At 39.2% G+C, this 20,854-nt stretch overlaps 2 protein-coding genes across 2 annotated transcripts; one reads left to right on the forward strand and one right to left on the reverse strand.

The window, feature by feature from the left end:
- Window positions 1–526: 526 nt before the first annotated feature.
- Window positions 527–9,352, forward strand: ca4c (carbonic anhydrase IV c). Its single transcript, XM_026181637.2, has 8 exons — window positions 527–713; window positions 3,417–3,464; window positions 6,661–6,825; window positions 6,970–7,115; window positions 7,447–7,539; window positions 7,621–7,687; window positions 8,033–8,196; window positions 8,534–9,352. The coding sequence occupies exons 1-8, from the start codon at window positions 659–661 to the stop codon at window positions 8,720–8,722; spliced, it is 927 nt and encodes a 308-aa protein (XP_026037422.1). The 5' UTR covers window positions 527–658; the 3' UTR covers window positions 8,723–9,352.
- A 1,790-nt stretch (window positions 9,353–11,142) lies between these two features.
- asl (argininosuccinate lyase) lies at window positions 11,143–17,645 on the reverse strand. Its single transcript, XM_026181635.2, has 16 exons — window positions 17,503–17,645; window positions 17,081–17,275; window positions 16,587–16,670; window positions 15,777–15,833; window positions 15,587–15,684; window positions 15,411–15,488; window positions 15,240–15,317; window positions 15,110–15,162; window positions 14,928–14,990; window positions 14,699–14,813; window positions 13,865–13,949; window positions 13,063–13,122; window positions 12,887–12,970; window positions 12,301–12,381; window positions 11,672–11,778; window positions 11,143–11,519 (listed from the first exon to the last, which is right to left on the reverse strand). The coding sequence occupies exons 1-16, from the start codon at window positions 17,515–17,517 to the stop codon at window positions 11,375–11,377; spliced, it is 1,398 nt and encodes a 465-aa protein (XP_026037420.1). The 5' UTR covers window positions 17,518–17,645; the 3' UTR covers window positions 11,143–11,374.
- Window positions 17,646–20,854: the final 3,209 nt, after the last annotated feature.

Below are 20,854 nucleotides of genomic sequence, written 5' to 3' on the forward strand. Positions count from 1 at the left end.
CAGAGTTCAGTTCTCGTGATCTTTGGGACCAGAAACCACACCCAACCTTCGCTGGTGCACAAAAGCTTGTTCTGACACAGAAAACTGGAAACCTCTTCTGATGTTAATGATGCTGCACTGCTAACTTCCATAGACACTAACACTAACCGGACACTTTATTAAGTACACTCTACTATGTGGAAGATGGAAGACAAGCACGCAATTTAGGAAAAATGCTGCCAATTTTAAATAAAATAAAATAGCAAAGCAAAAGCTCCAGGCTTAATTTTAAAGTTTTTTCAAATAAACACATCCACTTTATTATGTGCACTAATGTATTATAGAAAATGGAAATCAGATGTAAATAATGACATTTTGTCCGGTGAGTTAAAATACTTTCTTGTTCCTCCTGGTTTTTCTGCTGTATCAAGTCAAAAATAAAAAACAAGGAACAGCTGAAATCATTTTGTACATTTTGCCACCAGGTGTCTTCCTCTCTCGTTTTACACAACTTAAAATTAGGAACGTTTGCACCAAGACCCCCCCTCCTGTTTAGAATAACTTCCACACACACACACAAACACACAATAATCACCTCCCTCCCACCTTCAAAGGTGGCTGAGTTGGTGTGTGAAGACAGCTGAAATTTAGTCTATGAGGAGCTTCGCCTGACTTCATCATGGGTTTTTCTCTCTACCTCCTGACTCTGCATCTTCTCCTTTCCCGCTGCACAGGTAGGAGACTCACACATAATATACACAGTATAACTGCATTTAAGCTAAATGCAGGAACTATGATGGGCTTCAGTTTTCTGCGCCTATTTTTTTAGTTTGAACTTGTTCTTGTTTAAGTCAAAAGGGTGGATATGACGATAAAACATCTGCAGCCACACTTGATTAAACATGCTGTAATTTGTGGGAAGACAAGTGCCATGAGATTATTAAGAATCAAAGCAGCAACACAACTATCTACAACATATTTTGAATTTTCTTGCTACTTCTTCATGAATGTTTAAATATTAACTGGAAAGATCACGAGCTGAACTGCAAACAGCAATGATTTTTATTACTAATTAATAGGCTCATTAGTTTTTCTATATGATTAAATGACAAAGCCCTGCAAATCATAGTGGAAAAAAGTGGATTAGAGGCAACATCAGATGTCTTTTTCTGTTGAAACAAAGTCCAAGACTCAAAAACAGTTCATCTAGATCATGAAAGCAGTGGAAAAGCAACCAATTCTCCCATTTGGGGATGTGCAAATCTCACATCTGTGAGTTTTTCATTTTCCTAAAGTTTACGTAAAAAATTAATTGATTTTGAAAGTTTGCCGGGGAGCAGGTGTTTTGGCTTGCAGTTCACAAGAGTCACAAGAATGGAGCCATAAAAGTCAACAAACCAGTGTCTGCTTTGCAGCAATATCTTTCTCCAGTTTAAGAACACCTGCCACAAAAAACTCATCGCTACCAACCAGAACAAGTTGCAGAAGAGCCTCTAAGTGTCCTGAGCTACTATCCCATGAAAAGAACATTTCCACAGGTCCTAAGAACAACATTTTAATTTAAAGCAACCGTTTTCTTTATAATTTTATCAGTCTCTCACATCACTGTGGAGGAACTTTGGGCCGTTCTTATAGCTTGAACTGAACATAGCTTCAGGTTTGTGGTCCTGCTGCATCTTTTCAATCAGTTCCTGTCGACGAATTCACTACAAGGTGCCAAATTTCTGTGGCTCCAAATCAATCACTTATCATCACCACCTCGCCTGAAGCTGGTATTAGGTGTTTCTGTTTCTGCCAAACATGGCCAAATATCTCCACTGTGGTCTCCTCTGTCTAAAGGACATTGCTCCAGATGTCTTGTGGTTTCTGGTTACTGTAATGAACTTTAACATTTAGCCGAGGCCTGGAGTCTGAGATGTAGTGCTTGGATGTTTTTGCAGTTTCTGAGCGCTGCACAGTCTGACATATAAAATTTGCCGGGATTTCCACTCCTGGAAAGATTGTGACATCGTGTTAACAAACACCCGAGTGCTCCAGATCAGCAAACTGCCAAAACATCTGCTTTTACACAGGTGCTCACTCTATATTAAGTGCAACTGATCAGCAGCACCTGCTGTTACTTACCTTCTTAATTTCTGTCAATGCAGTAAGAGTTTAATTATTTTCTCACAGGGATTCACGTTGTCATGTGTAAGCTCCAAGTTTAGGCTGCATGGAGCCACTCTGAAAGCTCAGATGGTGAACTGTAGAAGATATTGTCAGTGTAAGGAAAGTAAAACTGGGAATTTAGCGAGGTAATCACTGCACAGACTTCACTCTGACTTTTCCCCGCTGCTCAGTCTCACACAGGTGAATGAACCAGGTGGTGTAAAGCCAGCCTCCAGCTGTGTATTGTTCTCAGTTGGTGAGAACCACTGTCCCCTTTTCAAAGGACGGCATTGTGGGAGTCAGCAGGGCTAATCTGTGTTCCTATATTAGCTAAATGGTTCTCTATAGCGGCTTTCATTCCCACTGCAGAGTCAAACACCGGACTTTCATTCACATCAGAAACACAATACACAACCACGGCACAACTCTAATAACGTCATCAGCACCTGCTGAATGAACACGCTTAATGCAGCGGTGCAGAGGCAGTTAAGGAGTCGGATAAAGCCACTTTGCACTGAAAGCAATCAGTGTAATAACAACCAGCTGACCTGGGTGATTAAAATCCGCCTGCATCTCTTCCACTCACTGTCACACACAGACACATTTTCCAACATTTAAACTGAGTAAAACATGTTTGAAAACTAAATGTAAGCTGCTAATTTATTTTATTGTAAGACCTTCGGTCAATATATTTTTATACTACTCTCTTGTTCTGGCACAGCTTTTGTTGTTCTTGTAAACAAAGGAAGTAAGTGTGGGGGTCTGTGAATTTGACTGAACACATTTTTGGATGTCTTTTTCACTTTTTGCAGAGGTGGGTTTTGTGCAACTTTTTCAAAGTGCACTGAGCTCAGCAGTCAGACTAAATTTGCAGGGAGGCAGGGTGATTCATTGTAATAAATCAATAAATCGTAAGGATCAGTCATTTGTAATCACACATCATTCTGTCTGTGCTTTATCAGATAACATATTAATGGACACAGCATATTTTTAACACACTGAGCACATGTGTCATGTGAAGACTAATAATATGTCAGCTGCAAAGTTCAGGTGCAGAGGACAAACACATGAGCAGATCAGCTAGTTGCTGACTAAGAAAAAAATAAACGCTGTGTCTAATAGAGCGTGAACTTAATTAATATTCATTTATTAACTGCAGGGAGACCGTTGGCCTGGCACAGCGCAGCACCATCCCGAACATAAATATAAGCGCTGTGTACACTGCAGGTTATGTGTGTCTGTTTGTGTGTGTTCCTGGGTCTAATCTCAGTGTTTTACTTTTTCTCCAGCTAACTGGTGTTATCAAAACCAGAATGCCTGTGATGACCCATGCAGAGGTAAGACTAGAAAGAAAGGAACCTACAAAATTTTAGAGGAAAATCCAAAAAGTGTCAAAGATCCTGCAAGTCAAGGATGTAAACCACTGCAATATGAACAATTCTTTAACCATTTATTTTATTATTGGGCTTAACCACAGAGGTTCTCACTGGCCTCCAAAAATCTGTTTGGTTAAACGTCATCAGTTTCAGAATAAAGTTATTGCATTTAACTTAAACTAAAACTAGATGTGGAAAATATAAAAACTAAATGGACTGATTCATATAGAGCACTTTTCTACTCTCTCAGAGTACTCCAAGCGCTCTATACAACATGCCACATACACTTTCTCTAAACATAGTGCTGTCTAACCACATTCATATTCCGATGGATGCATCGGAGAGCAACTTGGAGTTAGTATCTTGCCCAAGGATATTTGGCATGGAGGAGCCAGGGATTGAACCACCAACCTTCTGATCAGTAGGTGATCTACCTGCTCTACCTCCTGAGCTACAGCCACCAGGTGAAACACTGGACTTTTGAAAAATGAAAAAGATTTTCTGAACTTGGAAAACAATAGTTAAATGAATCAAGAATGACTCAGAGATCAAACCTTCACCAATGCAGCTCACTTTCTGAGCAGTATTTACTTTTAAAGGAATAGTCATTTATTTTATATATAAACATTTTATTTTCTTTGTACTTTAAGACATTTGTATTGCAAAAACAGGTGGAGGTCCTGTTATTTGTCCTGTTGAAACCCATTTTAATATATTTGACATAATTCTGAGTATAGTTAATTTGTTTATTTATGTGGCTATAATACACATGTGGCATTCATTCAAGTTTTGAAACACAAATTTATGTTATCTTCCAAATAAAATATTACTTATTCAGAAACATTGCACATGTATTAAAATTGTTTTAACTGTAATAACCTGTTAGTGTACTATACACAAAATCACAAACTACACTCAAAGCGTATCCTATGCCAAAAAGTTATTGTCATAGTTTCTAAGTTAGGAGTTATTTTGTTAGTTTTCCACCAACAAATCATTGAAGGTGTTTATTATTAAGGGGAAAAAATCCAAACCTATGTGAAAAATCGATTGCCCCCTAAGCCTAATAAGTGGTTGGAAGAACCTGAGCAGCAGCAGCTGCAGTCAAGAGTTTGCAATAACTGGCAATGAGTCTTTTACAGCACTGTGGAGGAATTTTGACCCACTCATCTTTGCAGAATTGCTGTAATTTAGCCACATTGAAGGGTTTTCGGACATAAACCACCTTTTTAAGGTCGTACCACAGCATCTCAGTTGGATTCAGGTCAGAACTTTGACTAGGCCACTCTAAAGTCTTCCATTTGTTTTTCTTAAGCCATTCAGAGGTGGACTTGCTTTTGTGTTTTGGATCATTGTCCTGCTGCAGAACCCAAGTGTGCTTCAGCTTGAGGTCATGGACAGATGGCCGGACATTCTCCTTCATGATTTGATAGACAGCAGAATTCATGGTTCATGGCAGCAAAACAGCCCCAGACCATTACACTACCATCATATTTTACTGTTGGTATGATGTTCCTTTTCTGAAATGCTGTGTTACTTCTACGTCAAAAGTACTGGGATACACACGTTCCAAAAAGTTCAACTTTTGTCTCGTCAGTCCACATTTTCCCAAATGTCAAGGGGATCGAAAAAATGTTGTTTACCCAATGTGAGACGAGGTTTTGTGTTCTTCATGGTCAGCAGTGGTCTTCTCGAACTCTCCCGTGGATTCCATTTCTGCCCAGTCTCTTTCTTAGTGTTGAATCATGAACTCTGACCTTAACTGAGGCAGTGAAGCCTGCAGTCCTTTAAAGTTTTCTGGGCTCTTTTGTGCCCTCTTGGAGTAATTTTGGTCAGCTGGCCATTCGTGGGAAGGTTCACCATTGTTCCAAGTCTTCTCCTCTTGTGTATAATGACTCTTCATCAGAGTCCCAAAATCTTAGAAATGGCCTTTTAACCCTTGATAGATGTCAGTGACTTTGTTTCTCAGGTGTTTCTTTAGATCGTGACATGATGTGTTGCTTTTTAAGATCTTTTACATGTGGTTTATCACATTTAATTTGTGATTTAACAAGAGGGGCAATTACTTTTTCACACAGGACCAGGTAGGTTTAGGTTAGTTCACCCTTTCTCCCTCAATCAATAAAATCATAATCTAAAAAGTGCATTTTGTATTTACTCGCGTTATCTTTGTCTAATATTAAAATTTCTTTGATCATCTGAAACATGTAAGTATGACAAATATCCAAAACACTAGGAAATAATAAAGGGGGCAAACACTTTTTTAAAACACTTTTCCTTAAATATAATAACATTTTAAAAAAAGACTAAAACTAAAAACTGAAACTATTAACAAACTAAACTAAAACTAAACATCTTCAGACAAACTGAAACAAGGATACCCACATTGGAGACCAGCTAAAACTAAACTGCAAAATAAAAAGTAAAAAATTAAATAAAAATACAAAATTATAATAAAATTGCTACCAGTGTCCTGAAAGTGTCAAAAAAAATAATACACTATCAGATCACTATCAAAAACCAAATTAATATAGTAATATATTAAGTAATATAGTTGAAGACTAAAAACATGAAGGTGCCCATGAGAATCTTAATGCATCAGTTTGATGGTAATTCAGACAGTCAATTTCATCTTAAAGTTTCTTAATGTAACGAGAGATCTAAACCAAGATAATAAAAAAAACAAGATTCAGCTGTTAGTAAGTGCCACAGGACACAGGTGCAGTTTCTTGTGTTTGTGAGAAGCAAACCCAAAGTAGCAAAATGAAAGCAGAAGAAAGTGATGTTCATTCTCATTGAGATCTACAGCACCAGCAAATATTCGTCATTCATGAGGTGAATTGGCTGAGCACTATTCATTTTGTTGTTGCTTTATAAATTGAGTCTGACCTGCAGGCCTTTGCTGTGTGTCCTCTCCTGCCCCCTTCCTGTCTACTCTTGGCTGTTCAGCTGATGAACAAAGGCAAAAAAGCCCCAAAATAAGTCTTTAAAAAATACAATATGTAAGCGTTTACGTAAATAGGCAGGCATCCTGTCTTTTCAGCCAGCATGGGTGGGGGAGGCAATCTTCATGGACTCTCTGAGAGGCAGCACTCTGTATGGTCAGTGAAGCCTAAAATCTGATGATGCTGTTGCTTTTCCTGTTTGTGTCGCTTAGACCCCAACCACTGGGCTACTCAATTCCCAAAATGTGGAGGGTTACGCCAGTCACCGATTAACATCGTGACCAGCAAAGTCCACATCGACATCGCCCTGTCACCTTTCAACTTCATTGGCCACACCGACACAATCAACATGACAGTGGAAAACAAAGGGCACTCTGGTAATGAAGAGCCGATCTTATCCAGTCTGGCACACAGAGCGTGTTTTTTCCCTTAACGACCAAATACTTTCAACATGTTTACATAAAAATAACTGTTAAAGTAACATAATACCTTTGCTCAGTGACAATCTCTCGCCCCTGCAGCCCACTTTGCTTTGCCGGCGTCTGTTCGATTCATTGGGGGAGCTCTGCCAGGTCACTACAGAGCCGCCCAATTTCACCTCCACTGGGGAGGGAATGGGAGACCAGGATCAGAGCACACCATTGACGGAGAGAGATTCCCCATGGAGGTAAAGGAGTCATCATTAAAGTTATAAAAGATTTGAGTAGAGGTCAATAATTTTGTTGGCACATGGATTTGGTTTTCTGACATCAAAAATGTTCAAGCATGGCAGTTATGTTAGTGTGAAAAATTTCATGTTTTATTCCCTTATTATTCCCTTTTATTTACCTTAAATCTGCTCAGTAAGGCTAACAGATACACCACAATGACACAGGAGGGTCATTAATAACATTTTATTAATATTGTTATATCCATTGTTGAAAAAATTATGTGACTGATCTGATCTCTGAAAGCAGAAAGGGCCCTTGATGCAGTACAGTACTCTTTTCTTTATACAGATGCACATAGTCCACATTAAGGAGCCGTACAGCTCTCTGGCGGAGGCCGAACATGACACAGCAGGTATAGCTCTGCTCGCCTTCCTGTTTGAGGTAATACACTGTGATGTTTTCACCTTCTTCATAAAATGTTAAGACGTGACTTGCGGCATAGTATTGATGGTATCTTTCTAGGAAACAGCGGATGATCATCCTCATTTGGACACAGTAATAGATGCGCTGGGCCGCGTACAAAACAACGGTATGTATGCTGTTAATTTGCAGCTCTTTGGTTGGAAGAAACTGATTTTTGTGGATAGGTGTGCTTTATACATATAACCAGTTGAGGAGTATCTGCAATTAATCGATTGATTGTAATCTATCTTCCCATCTGTGATTTGCAGGAGATCAAATACTTAAATTCAATAAGTCAGTTTATTGCTTTCATGTAATAATTTTTTTCAGGATTTTTGGTGGATAATCTGTTTCTCTCCATTAAAATAAAGTGAGGAGTTGATCCAGATTGGGATCAAATAATTGTTTCCCACATCAGGGCACAATAAGCTTTATTCAGTCCTGACTTTGCTTCTTTCTTTGTCACATGAAGGCAGCACCACAGTGATCCCAAACTTTAGACTCGGTGACATTATCCCAGCTGCAAAGGACCTACAAGGTTACTACCGCTACGTGGGCTCCATGACAACGCCGGGATGTGAGCAGGCAGTTGCCTGGACAGTGTTTCACAGGAAGCTGGCCATCAGTAGTCGACAGGTAAGCAAGAATAAATAAGTGAAAGAGATAAAAGGCTCACAGTAGAGAAACTAGTGCTTTTGGTTGCATTTCATCCATAAACCTGTGAACCTCCAAACGGACATTTCTTTACTCTTTCACAATGTAAACAAAAACAGCATATTTGAAGAAGTTATGGAGATGTGATATTAAATTGCAAAATAAAACTAGTAAAACTACAAAAGTAGAAAACGCCTGGGGGAAGAAAAAAACTTTTCAGAAACACTTTGCATTTAAGAGGTCAAGACCTACAACAACTTTCCTTCTTTAAACAACTCTTCATCTCCTCAAACACATTTTTTCCCTCTCCACTTCACAGCTGGATGCGATAGTTAAGCAGTGTCGCTTTTGGACAGGGCATCCCATGACTGACATTTTCCGACCTACGCAGCCGCTGGATGGCAGGATTGTGTACTCCTCAAAGTCGGGTACAGCTCAGACAACTGCGACACATTTTTGGTGTCTGTTTTTATCATTTGTGACTGTTACGCTGGGTCTGGCACACTGAATGCGCAGCAAGAAATGGGCATAGTTTTCAAGTCTGAACAGTGAAGCCAACGCACAAAGTCTTAAATCTGCATTTTTTCTTATGGCCAGCAGGGAGTGACTTCTCAAAGTCTGATTGTATATATACAGTTCTGTGAAAAAGTATTTGCCCTTTATAACCCCTTCCTTGGGTTATAACTTCAGTAAACATTTTCTTGATGAATCTTAGTCACATGATAAAGCATGATGTATCGTTAGTAAGTAATGGTCCCTTTTTGAGTTCAGAAGAAGTACATAGAGCTAGATACATACAGCTCAGCCTTCCTCTGCAGATCAGAGGGTATGAAAAAATTAGAGATGCAAAGAAATGTTTTTATTAAAAATGCCACTGCTACCCTTAAAAGGGGCAGTTGTTTTGCGTTAACTATTGGTAATGTATTCATACTTAATCATTTTTTAAGATGATCCATTTTTCCTGACAAATTACCATCAATTAAAGTTGATCACATCAGCAGCAATGCCCACATTTAGGTACATGACTGCCAGGCAGTGTCTCGTACAACCCTATTAGATAGTTTTCTCCTAGCACCACCATCAGCAGTGTCAAACTTATTTCCTTAGAGATTATTAAAGTGTTCTGATTCTGAAGATACTGGATTGTTTGTCCTTAAATCTGTACAGATTCACATATTGTACTGAGCAGAATGATAACAACAGCCTTTAGAGGAACTGGTCTCAGTCACCAAACTAATTCGGTAGTGGTGTGAAAATGATTCAGGCAAGTTTTGACTAAAATGTGAGTGCACTCGGCTCCTGTAGCCTGATGTCGCAGCTATGGTGGAGCATGCAAAGAATGGCAGCTTCCACAGTAATACTAGTTAAAACAGCTAACTGGGCGTGTTTCATAAATGCAAACATATATGTGCTATTTAAGAAGACCTTCTTCCTATATTTACTTTCTTCCTCCCCACCATAGACATATCTGAGCTACATGAACGTTTTCTGGTGATTTGAAGGGATGCATGATGATTCTTTGGGATTTTTCTCTTTGTGGAAAGAAGCTGAAAGAAAGAAAAACAAACTGATCAACTGATTCAGACCAGACCAATTTAAAACGTTGAAACCATAAAGCAGCACCATCTTCATTTCAAACAGAAATTTGTATGATGATCAAATTAGCACATGCCGACTTCAGCTGAAGCCGCTAACATGGCAGTAGATTTGAATTTGAAAGTATTACTGACTTCAATTATGTCAGTATTTCTGACCTAGGAAACTGAAAACCAACATAGTATGTGTGTGAGCTTTAGTACCCTGCAGCACTTGGGGCTTTAGGGGGGAGGTCAGTTTTTAATATTCATGTTTTACTGCTTTATATTAACGCTTATTTTCTCCTAGATGTTTTTGTGGACAAAAGTAATAAACCAATATATAGAATTAGAGGTTTAACATATTTTTCTTCCTTTTTCAAAACATGAGAGATTCTTTAAATAATAACCTTTATTCTACTATTTTTGTCGTTGCTTTTCATGTATATATTTGTATCTTTGTTGTTTAGAGAGTTTAACAAAGCATTTGGTAATTAAGGCATCTCATAAATGTACCTGTGCATGTTTTAATTAAGATCTAAACTCCAGTAATCCTCCAGCAATCCAATGAGCAGTAGGTAGAGTGGTCGCCCCATGATAGGAAGGTCGGGGGTTCGAATACACTGAACAGCTACCCTGAGGTACCACTTAGCGAGGCACTCTCCCTACACACTGATCCCCGGTGCGCCTGCCCTCTGCTTCCCTGAGTGAATGGGTCAAATGCAGAGACAGTAATTTCCCCACGGGGATCAATGAAGTATACATTAATATTAATCCTCTGCCAGAGTAATAACTTGTTCTTGACTTCTTATGATGTGCAAAATCCAAACCCAAAACTTCAATCAGTAAACTAACAGCTGACGTCAGTGGATTTATCTGAACCCTTACTGTGAGTGAGACTGATTTTATATTGAGTATTCACCAATTTGGATTTCTACAGATTCAATTAGATCAGTTTAAAATGAATGAAACTGACTGTTTTAAGCACCATGGAAATAAATCTGCCTTGCAGTTCATTCTGCCCCGGTCAGTTGTGTTTATCATAGCCAACTGTTGGTAACTTTGTTCATATACAACAGGAAACCATGCTTGCATTACATGACTTCACTGGTAAACGGCCACACTGGAGCATTTAAATAAACAGGCACCTCAGAGTTTCTCTCAATTGTCAGCGCAGGTGTGAATCCTGCATAAACCTGCCATAAAGTAATGTTGGATCCACTTATGTGACATAAATAAATACACGTTCTTGTCTGTGCAGTAAAATAGGCTGTGTGTGTCTTTAGGATGGCTAGAGAGTAAAGTAAATCACATCAGATGTTTTTGTGGTGGAAATCAGACTTATTAATCAACCTGCCATGGCACTATTTATTTTCTTTTCAGGTATTTAAAACTGGTCAGTTTCCAGTTTGTACACAATCAATGACAAACATCACATGTTTGCACAGGATGGAAATGGCACTCCATATTAAAGAGAGAAGAGTGAAATGTTTGGGAGGCAATGTGGTTCTCAAAGTATAAAGATTTCACTTCAACCTCGCTCTGCAAATCTGATTCTAAAGGTTACACCGAGTGACACCGAGAGGTCACTGTGCGTGTTTCTTCAGCCAGTTCCTCAGATGCTCCACCTGTGCAGCGACGCTACTCTTAGCTGTGCCTCCAGGGGCGCTGTACTGCTCCACACTGCTCCTGTAGTCCCACACTGAGGACACGTCACTTCCAAACAGAGGGCTGAAGGTACAGAGCAGACAAAGATAAGAAAGAGGAGTTTAAAATTATGGTATGAAAAACATGATAGAAATCAAAAGAAGAGAAAATGATTCATTTGGAAGGTTTTAGGCTTTTAGTTTAAAAGTCTGTGTGTGTGAGAAGAAGACAGCCACCTTATAGCAGTGAGATCTTCCACAGTGAGCTGATTCAGGGCAATGTTTTTGGATTCAGCTGTAAACACAGCTTTGCCAGAGAGACCATGGGCCTCTCTGAATGGTACCTGCAACACACAATAACACACAGCTACACTGTAACACACAACATGCAGAAATGCAGGAAAGTATTTTGCAGTGAAAAATTAATGTGAATAAACTCATATAAAAAAAAAGAAAAAGAATGACAAAACAGACCCTTGCTGACAGATTTATGTCTCCTTCCAGGATCAAACAGGGTAGCTTTCACTTGTTAGATAAACCACTACCCAGAGACACTAGTTTACCTAGGACTAGTTACTAGGACTAATAAACTTGTATCCTAATAAAGGCTATGAAGAGTGTTTGAATTCCTGTACAAACTGTAGACATCATTTGAAATCATTTCTTTGTAATTACTTCCTCGAATATTGTACACAACTAAACTACAAAACTGATACTCAGTAATTTGTTATGTTCTAAAAATATCTGCAAGACAAAATTGTAATTTCAAACAAAATAATATAGATTAATTTCATATCCTGAATATCTATAACATAATAGTTAACATCTACATAATATAATATTTTAAGGGTATATGATCTACTCACCCCCTTCCTCACAAGGTAGTAGGCCAGATCAGTAGCCAGCATGTCAGGACTGAGAGCAGCTTCCATCACAGTCTGATTGATCTAAAAAAATAAGCAAAAATTAAAGGACACCCTGAACCTTTGCAAGATTATTTGTACAGTGAAAAAAGACTGAAGAAAAACTGAAATTCCTCTTCTTGTTTGGAAAACTGTCTCAACTTCCAGCCTTGAGTTTATGGAGCCAGAACTTAAAACCCTACAAAATCTTTCTACGTTAATGTCGTTTGCTAGTCTCCACAGAGAATCAGCTCTGTCAAATCCTCAGCAGTGCTTGTAATAAAATGTTTAATGCTGCAAGATGACTGACAGTGATGCAATTCTCATAATCCACCTCTGCATACAAATACTGCAGCTAAAACTGCCACGATGTCACTGAAGTGTGGAAATGATTCAGCTTTAAATGAAGCATCTCATTAACCACACAGGAGTTACTGTTTCCATATTAACTTTTTAACATAGTCTTTATGGAAATCAATTACCATCTACAAACCAAGAAATGTATTCGGTTTATTTTTCAAAGGAAACAGCAGTGAACTGATTGTCTGACCTTCAGAGTTGACATGACTCCGGTGGTCACCTGCAGCACAGCCTGAACATTATCATAGCAGTCAAACATGGCCTCCTTATCCTCCTGAAGGGTGAGCACGGTGATAAAGAGAGCTGGATATTAGGAGAAATTTGACTTCCTTCCAAGTGAAACCACGTGAAGACAGACTTTCATACCTGTAGGTCCTTGTTGTATGTGCTCGGTAGGCTCTTCAGCGTCATCATGAAGCCCGCACACTGAAATACAAAAATCACAGGAAGAGTTTTGTGAGAAAACTGCAGCGAGTAAAGAATGAAAGCAGTAAAGACTATGAGAGCACAGCACGTCTGAATGCTCATGAAAGGTGATACTGTTGTAGCTGCAAGGCAGACAACTACAATAAAACTATTATCACCCTCCACACTGAAGAGCCTCTGCCTCCTGTTCCCAGGTTTCATCATACAGAGCTGTGTTGATGATGAATTATGAAGGATCTATTGTATCACTATAATAAAATATTAAATTATTAGAAAATAGACTATTTATTAACATGTGTTTTTCTCCAGTTTGGCACTGTACTTTCATACTGAAACCAGCCAACTGTGATTCTAGTGACGGAAAACTAGTGACTGCTTTAGGACACACGAGGGCGCTGGTACTGCAGAGGAAAAACAAGCTGTTCTCCAGAGAGGAAAATCTACAGTTAGTTCCACTTTTAAACATATTGACCCTTTTTTAAAAAGTTAAAATATGAAAGCAAAGAATCAACTATTTACAACAGGAAGAAACAGGATTTAGGGTCTACACTTGAACTAATGGAAGTGATCTCACACAGCACATTACAGCTATACCAAGATATTGAAAAGAGTTATTGTAGCATCATTGGTGTTTCTATATTATACTTCTTTTTTTTTTAAGTTATCTGGCAAAATAAAATTGCAAGTGTGAGCTACTGACATGCGTAGAAAGACAGCATTAAAGCCAACCCTTCAGGCTTACCCTGCCAAAGGCACGACCTGCTTTACTCCTGATCAGCTCCAAACTGTCAGCATTTTTTTTCTGGGGCATCAGACTGCTGCCGGTGCTACACACAGACACACAAATATACATGAAGGGCAATGAAAATGCAGCATAAAATAGAGTAGGTCATAGCAGAGAGATCAGTGCTAAATGGACACAACTACAGAGAAAATAATGATTCAAACATAACATTTCACTTTATTAACTTATAACACAGCTTCGTGACTGCAGCCTTTGCACTTTGGTTGCTGTAAATGTTGAATGATGAGATGTAGACTTTTAGGCTCCGTTTTATTATAGATTAAATACCAAGATTATGCTCACAGAAATCCAGTGAACTGTCAAACCTCTACAGCACAGGTGTCCTGGAGGTTTTATATGTGCCCTTGATCCAACACAGCTAATTCAAATGGCTAAATGACCTCCTCAACATGTCTTGAAGTTCCTTTTCCTTTGCTTGCTGCAGCATTACGATCTCTGTCTAACTGTGATTGGATGTATAGATTAGCATTATTGCAGTTTCTTTATTTGTTGTTGCTTTAGATTGTTTAATTGAATTATTAGTTTTACACTGATTATTGATTTAATTTGCCTTGAAACTACCTGTAAAATAGGTAATAAGAAACTTTCATGAAGTAAATAAACTGCTGAACAGCTCTCCTCTTATGTGCCAGTAATTTTTTTCCAATATGTAAATCACAGATCTTTACATACATTGATTTTATATGAAAGCGGTGTTTCATGTAATATTGAAGTTCATGCACAATGTCACAAATCTTGCTAAAGAACTGCAAAATAAAAGCATGAACCGACCTGTAGGCATCAGAGAGCGTGATGAAGGAGAACTCTTTTGTGCTGTACAGTATCAGGTCCTCGGCCATCTTACTGAGATGGGTCAAACACAACGAAGCCCAGAACAAGAACTCAGCTAAATAAACAGACAAGTGAACATGAAAGGACTCAGAGTAGAGTTCATGTTTTTCACTGCTTGGATCCATTTTAGTCTGAAAGCTTCCTGGTGTGTACAGTTTACAGTACATACCAACAAAGTCTCTTTGGCCTGTGGCATCCATGCTGTTTAGACTGATGCTATCAAACCCCAGCTCTGCAGATCCAGAGGACAGCAAATGTTGTAATTTCTGCTCATTTTTGAATTCATATTTTATAAAAAACAACAGTTAAATGACAAGAAGACATTGGTAACAAAAAGCCAATTGGCCTGACCTCTCTGCAGGAGCTCTCTGTCGATGTCGAATGGAGTCCCAGCGATGGCGCCACTGAAAACAACAGGATTCATTTTATCATATCTGTGAGACCAAAATGAAAGTCACACACGAGCACGTTCAGGGTGTACCTGCCGAGAGGTAAAACGTTAACTCTTTTCTTGAGCTCCTGAAGCCGCTCCACATCTCTGCTGAGGGCAACAGCGTGGCTGGAGACAGAGATGCACGAGACTGACGTGAACATCACACTGTCTTATATGAAAGGCGGGAAAAGTGCAAATATGTCAGTACAGGAAGATCACCTCAGAATCCAGTGGCTCCATCTGATTGGCTGTGCCCTCTGCATGTGGGTGTAACCAGGAAAAAGGACTTCAATTTCTCTGAGTTTCAGAAAAAGTGATGGAAAATATCATTTTTTAAAAACTGCAAGGTTACAGCAGAGCACATGTTTACGTATGCCAGCGTGTGTTTGTCTCACGCTGCCGCCCGCTCCACCATGGTAGTTATCAACTGAAGCGCGTTGTCCGTAAGGGTTGAGATTGCGCTTCGCAGCCACAACCTCATGTCAGTCACCACCTGATCAATCAAAACACACAGAGGGTAATATTTTAATCTTTTCTATTCTATAACAGTTAAATCATTACAGTTTTAATATCACAACCACAGACCTGGTCATTCCTGCTCCTGCCTGTGTGCAGCTTCCCTGCAGGTGCACCAATCAGCTCCTGAGAAAACATGTAGCCACACGACTATGACATCTGTCACCACAGCGATCACCAAGCCCTCAACGGAGGAGGAGATCAGTGTTTTATAGCCCAAAACTGAAACAATAAAACACTCAAATTACATTTTATCGTTGGCAGTTTTTTTCTACTATATCCTCCACACATCAGGGTAAGACCAAAGCGATTTTACAGAATCTTACGCTCATCAAATAGAAATCGCAACAGCCATCAGGAGCGATAAATAGTATCTGAAGCCAATATATGTGTATACTTTTTTTAAATTGTTTTCAGCAGTGGTAGCACACGCATTTAGTGTTCTACTAAAATCAACAGTAGAGTTTATAAATGTAATTTTCATTGTTTTCTGGAAAATACTGATGTGGAATAAGCTCTATCAAGCTTCTGCTGCACCATGCAGCACTTCTTGGTAGGATCAATTCAACAATTAGAACACTGTGCAAAACATAACCTGTATATTTTTAAAAATACTTCTCTGCTTCCACTATGCTCCATTTCCCTTTCTTCTTTCTCCTCTAACCCCAACCAGTCACCTCATATGGCTGTGCCTCCCTGAGTCTGGTCCTGTTGGAGGTCTCTGCCACTGTCACCAAGCACTACCTCATAAGTCGAACTCTGTTCACTGCACTTTTCTTTTTAATGTTGTAGGGTCTTTGCCTTATGATATAAAGCATATTGAACTGAGTGTTGCCATGAAAACGAAAGGAAAAAGAAATTCTACAAGCCATAACTCACCTTTAGTCTGCGCTCATTGGCGGTATGAATATCTTCATCTCCGGGTTTGATGACAAAAACACCTCTAGACCACTCATCAGAAATCTGCAGAAACAAATAGGGACTATTTTAAAATATAATCCGTAAATAAAATATATTAATACATAGGAAGTTTTCAGTAACTGTGCATGAGTATAGCAAATGTCAGTCCTGGTTACATATTGACAATCGCACCAATAAAGCAGAACCTCAGGACAGAGAGGGCACCCTAAAAAATGAGCTGCATGAAAGAAGAACTAAGGCTGTTTAGCAGCTGACAGATGTCACATGATGACACCATTGTGCAGCTCACACTCAGAGGAATCCTGCACCATGGCACATTTTCAGCTGTCATCTATTAACCAGCCAAAGGGAAGGCAGTGATTCACATAACCATGCAAGTGATTTTCTGCTACTGCCAGCCTGTGGTTGCCCTGAACTATCTTTCTTAGTTGTGGTTTATGTTGTGACTTCACCTGAGCCATCCCGTGTAAGATCTGCTCCATTTCGTCCGTGCTGACAAGCTTTGCCCTCTCCAGAGCTTTAACATAAGCCTTGCTCCCACGGATGTCTGCATCCCACATCCTCTGGTCATAAGCGATTGAGGCATTGAACTTCTCCATAATAGGATCGGTGTCTCCAACAAATCGACCTCCCCAGAGTTTACTTCCCTGAGAAGGAAAAGGGTAGCAAGAAAAAAAGTAAAGAAAAAATTCAAATAGGTCAAAACATTAACTTTACAAGGTAAAACTCCATGGCTTTGGTTGGTTTATTGTTAGCTAATGTGCCCTCAATGGAGAAGAGACCTCAGTTTGACAGCTTGCTTTTGTTGTTAAGTGTCCAGCTGGGTATTAAAACAACAAACGCGCCAATGGCCGTACGTCGTTTGCACGCTTACCTCTGTACTGGCCATGTTTAACTGACGGCAGGCGTCTGTAGCGATGTAATGTAGGTGCTGTAGTTTAGCTGAATTAACGCTAAAACACTCGGACGTCTGGCGAGAACGAGGCTGCTGCCACTGAAGCGGTTGGTGTCGCTTTAAAAAACGTCAGAGGAGACGTCCCGGCGTCTTGCTACGTTTAGGGCTCCGTTGCAACGTAACAGGTGTGCAGTCAGCAGAGTTGACGTTGGGAAACGTCTTTTTTTTATTATTTTTATTAAAATATTGTACTCTTGATTTCAAACATGGTATCTTGGAAATTGTCTGTAATATATATTTAAAAAATCCTAAATGCTGATGACAATGTTTTACTTTTTACAACACGCGAGAGAGTATATCTTATGTTTTTCATGGTTGAACATTTAACTCGTTGGAAAGACCAATAAAGTTATATATTTTGCTAAACTAAACCCACAATACCACTGAAAAATACTGCAATTTCTAACGTAAAGAAAACTATTTATGCACTTACAATTGTTAGGAAAGGAGTACAACAGAGGAAAAGCTGGTTTGGAGACAACCTCTAGATCTGAGTTAGAGGGAGAAGGCTGAGATGGTTTGGATACAAAGGATGTTGAATATGAAGAAGGAGGTAAAGATGTGGGACCACAGAGAAGATTTGTGGATGCAATGAAGGAGGACGTCCAAAAGTTTGGTGTGACAGAAAAGGTAGCTAGAGATGAAATAGGATGTATTTGTGTGAGTGTTCAGTGAGACTAGAAAAGAGCTATACAAGTGCCAGCCCATTCACGATTTGGTGTTTATAATATTGAGCAGATATTGCCACAGGTTTACTCCTGTAGCAGTCCACTGTGTCTGAAGAACAGAGGCAGAAATGTTTGCAGTGATGATGGATTCAGTATCACACAGAACAAAGATGCATGTTGGATTTGTAAAAGATCAAAAAAACAAAAACTGTTTAATGAAGATTAATAATTCTTAAGGAGACAATGACACATTTTTGAACACATCTACTGGAAATTACTTAAGTTGCACTGACTGCTAATAGCAAACACAACCACATATTTAACATTTATTTGCTTTGCTTTTGCAACTTTGTGCAACTTTGATTATTTTGTGTTGTTTTCAGATTTCTGTCTTTTCATCGGTTTCTGTATCACCCAAACACCAGTCTACTATTTTGTGCTGTGTACAATGACAATGAAGGGATTCAAATCATTTGTCGTGTCCCTCTGTTATGTGTTGGACACTCCAGTACACTAGATGGCAATCTGCGTGTTTCCTGCCTGTGGAGTCAACAGGAAACACCCATTACAGGGAAAAGGCAGGAAGTTTCAGCATGACTAGGCGCGTTTGTGAGAGCAGAGAGCAGTTCCGTTTAATCCGTTGGAGTGTACAGTTGTACATTGCTCTTTTTCTCTCTTGAGGTAAGTTAAAGTTTTAAAAGTACTTTAAACTCCTTTTTCGCGACAAAAGATTTGGCTTTATAATAGGTGCTCGTGTCGCCGGGATTAGGTTTTTATAACATTTGAGCATTTAGTGCCGATATACCGCTGATATTGTTAACGTGGTCGTTTTCCACCTTGAGGAAGCATCAGCAAAAAAAACATTATTTTGGTGTATTTATCAGTTCATTGGATGACTAATAATTAAAACGTCCATTGATCACTTCTGTTCAGAAAACTGCAGACTGTAAACAGTTAGCTGCAGCCAACTTCCCAAAAAAAGAATACCTATCTTAGCAATACAGTTTTATGAGACTGTACGTTTGACTGGTAAAACTGGTGGGGAGAAGTTGCTTCTTTTCCAGGAACGGAGCTTAGAGGTGACCGATATCAAGCGTCAGTGATCGTGTCTACAGCTGTCCCTACACATTCTTTTATACTGACATGTCAGCAGGTTTCTAATCAGTGCCAGTGTCTAAGCATTGCCTACCAGTGGAAAAACTATAGATTCAACTAATCTCAGATAAAAATTCAGCACTTGCCCCTTTCCTGATGGGTGCCCTAAGTGCCATCTTGAGGCTTTTTTTTTTTTTTTTTTCTGTTGCATTATGGTTCCTGTTAAGGTTCACAATTAAGGAAGGAGAGTACAAACCACCCATGGTCCAGAAGGTCTTTGGTCAAACAATGATTTTAATGAACACACGTGTGGGAAGACACTCTGTACGCAGACAGCCAGTAGTCCTCGACTTAATCAAAGCATGAACAGATATTTTATAGCATCAGGGTTTGTTTACTGACGCCCCTTCATGCGTCACCGGTACATTTTATACATAGATCAGATCAACATCATCATGACTTTTCACCCAGAAAATCATCTTCTATTTTCATGGCTGGTACTTTCCGTTCTTATCTTAAAATGAATTGTTCCTCTTTCTTGCCGAGACAACAAGGACGGTTCCTCTAAATAAATTTAACTAATGTGTGTGTATGTGTTGACCTCACATGCTCTTTGTGTCACCTCTTCACCTACTGTCTGTGTCTCGTCCTCAAATGCTCCTCAAAATAACCTGCACTTAGACTCTGCTTTCGGTTTCAGTTCTGCAAAAGGCACACTCTGCAAACCTGCAACTTCCTGTCAGCCTGCAACTTAGTCTTTCTGAAAGACACACACTGTTCAACCCCTGAATGCAATATAAACTCCAGATTATATTATTAATGCAATGGTAATAATGACAATTATTTAACAATAGCAGTAAAATAATTTCCCTGCTCCACACTCCCTCTCTCGACCTCTGGAACACCAGAGGTCGCAATACATTGTGTCCTCGCTCAGACCCTCTCTGGTGGTCTCGGACCTCGAGATCTCCAGGATCCTCGTCCCTCCTGTGGTCGCCGAGATCGATCTTCTGCAAAGGAAACAAAACACCTTTTCCTGCACCTCCCTAACCTATCCTATCTGGGACTCTTTAATCAAAAGCCTGATCCTAATTATCTTCTTAACTTATTGACTTGTATTTATATATATTCTTCAACATTACTCATCCCTTTAAAACTCTTTAAGCCCTGCTTTCACGTCCGGTTGCTCGCTCTATTTTTCCCTTATCTGATCATCAACATCCCGTGCACAAATTGTCGCTGCTGCAAGTTCCTCTACTCCAAAAGAAAACAACCACTTTAATCAATTAAGTTTAAGCATATAAGCAATTACTCCTGTATACATTTCATCATAGCTAAATGCTGCCTTGAAACAATTCCTATGTGTTAACTTCATTTTAACCTCACATTTCCTATGTTATAACCCATTTTGGTATAGCCTTTTTATTTCATTTGCTCCCTTTAATGTAACAATACCTTCTAATTCTAATTTATCAGACTTAACCAAAATATATGCTTTCCTTCCTCTT

The sequence above is a fragment of the Astatotilapia calliptera genome, chromosome 10 (genome assembly GCF_964374335.1).
Source record: "Astatotilapia calliptera chromosome 10, fAstCal68.1, whole genome shotgun sequence".
NCBI lineage: Eukaryota > Metazoa > Chordata > Actinopteri > Cichliformes > Cichlidae > Astatotilapia > Astatotilapia calliptera.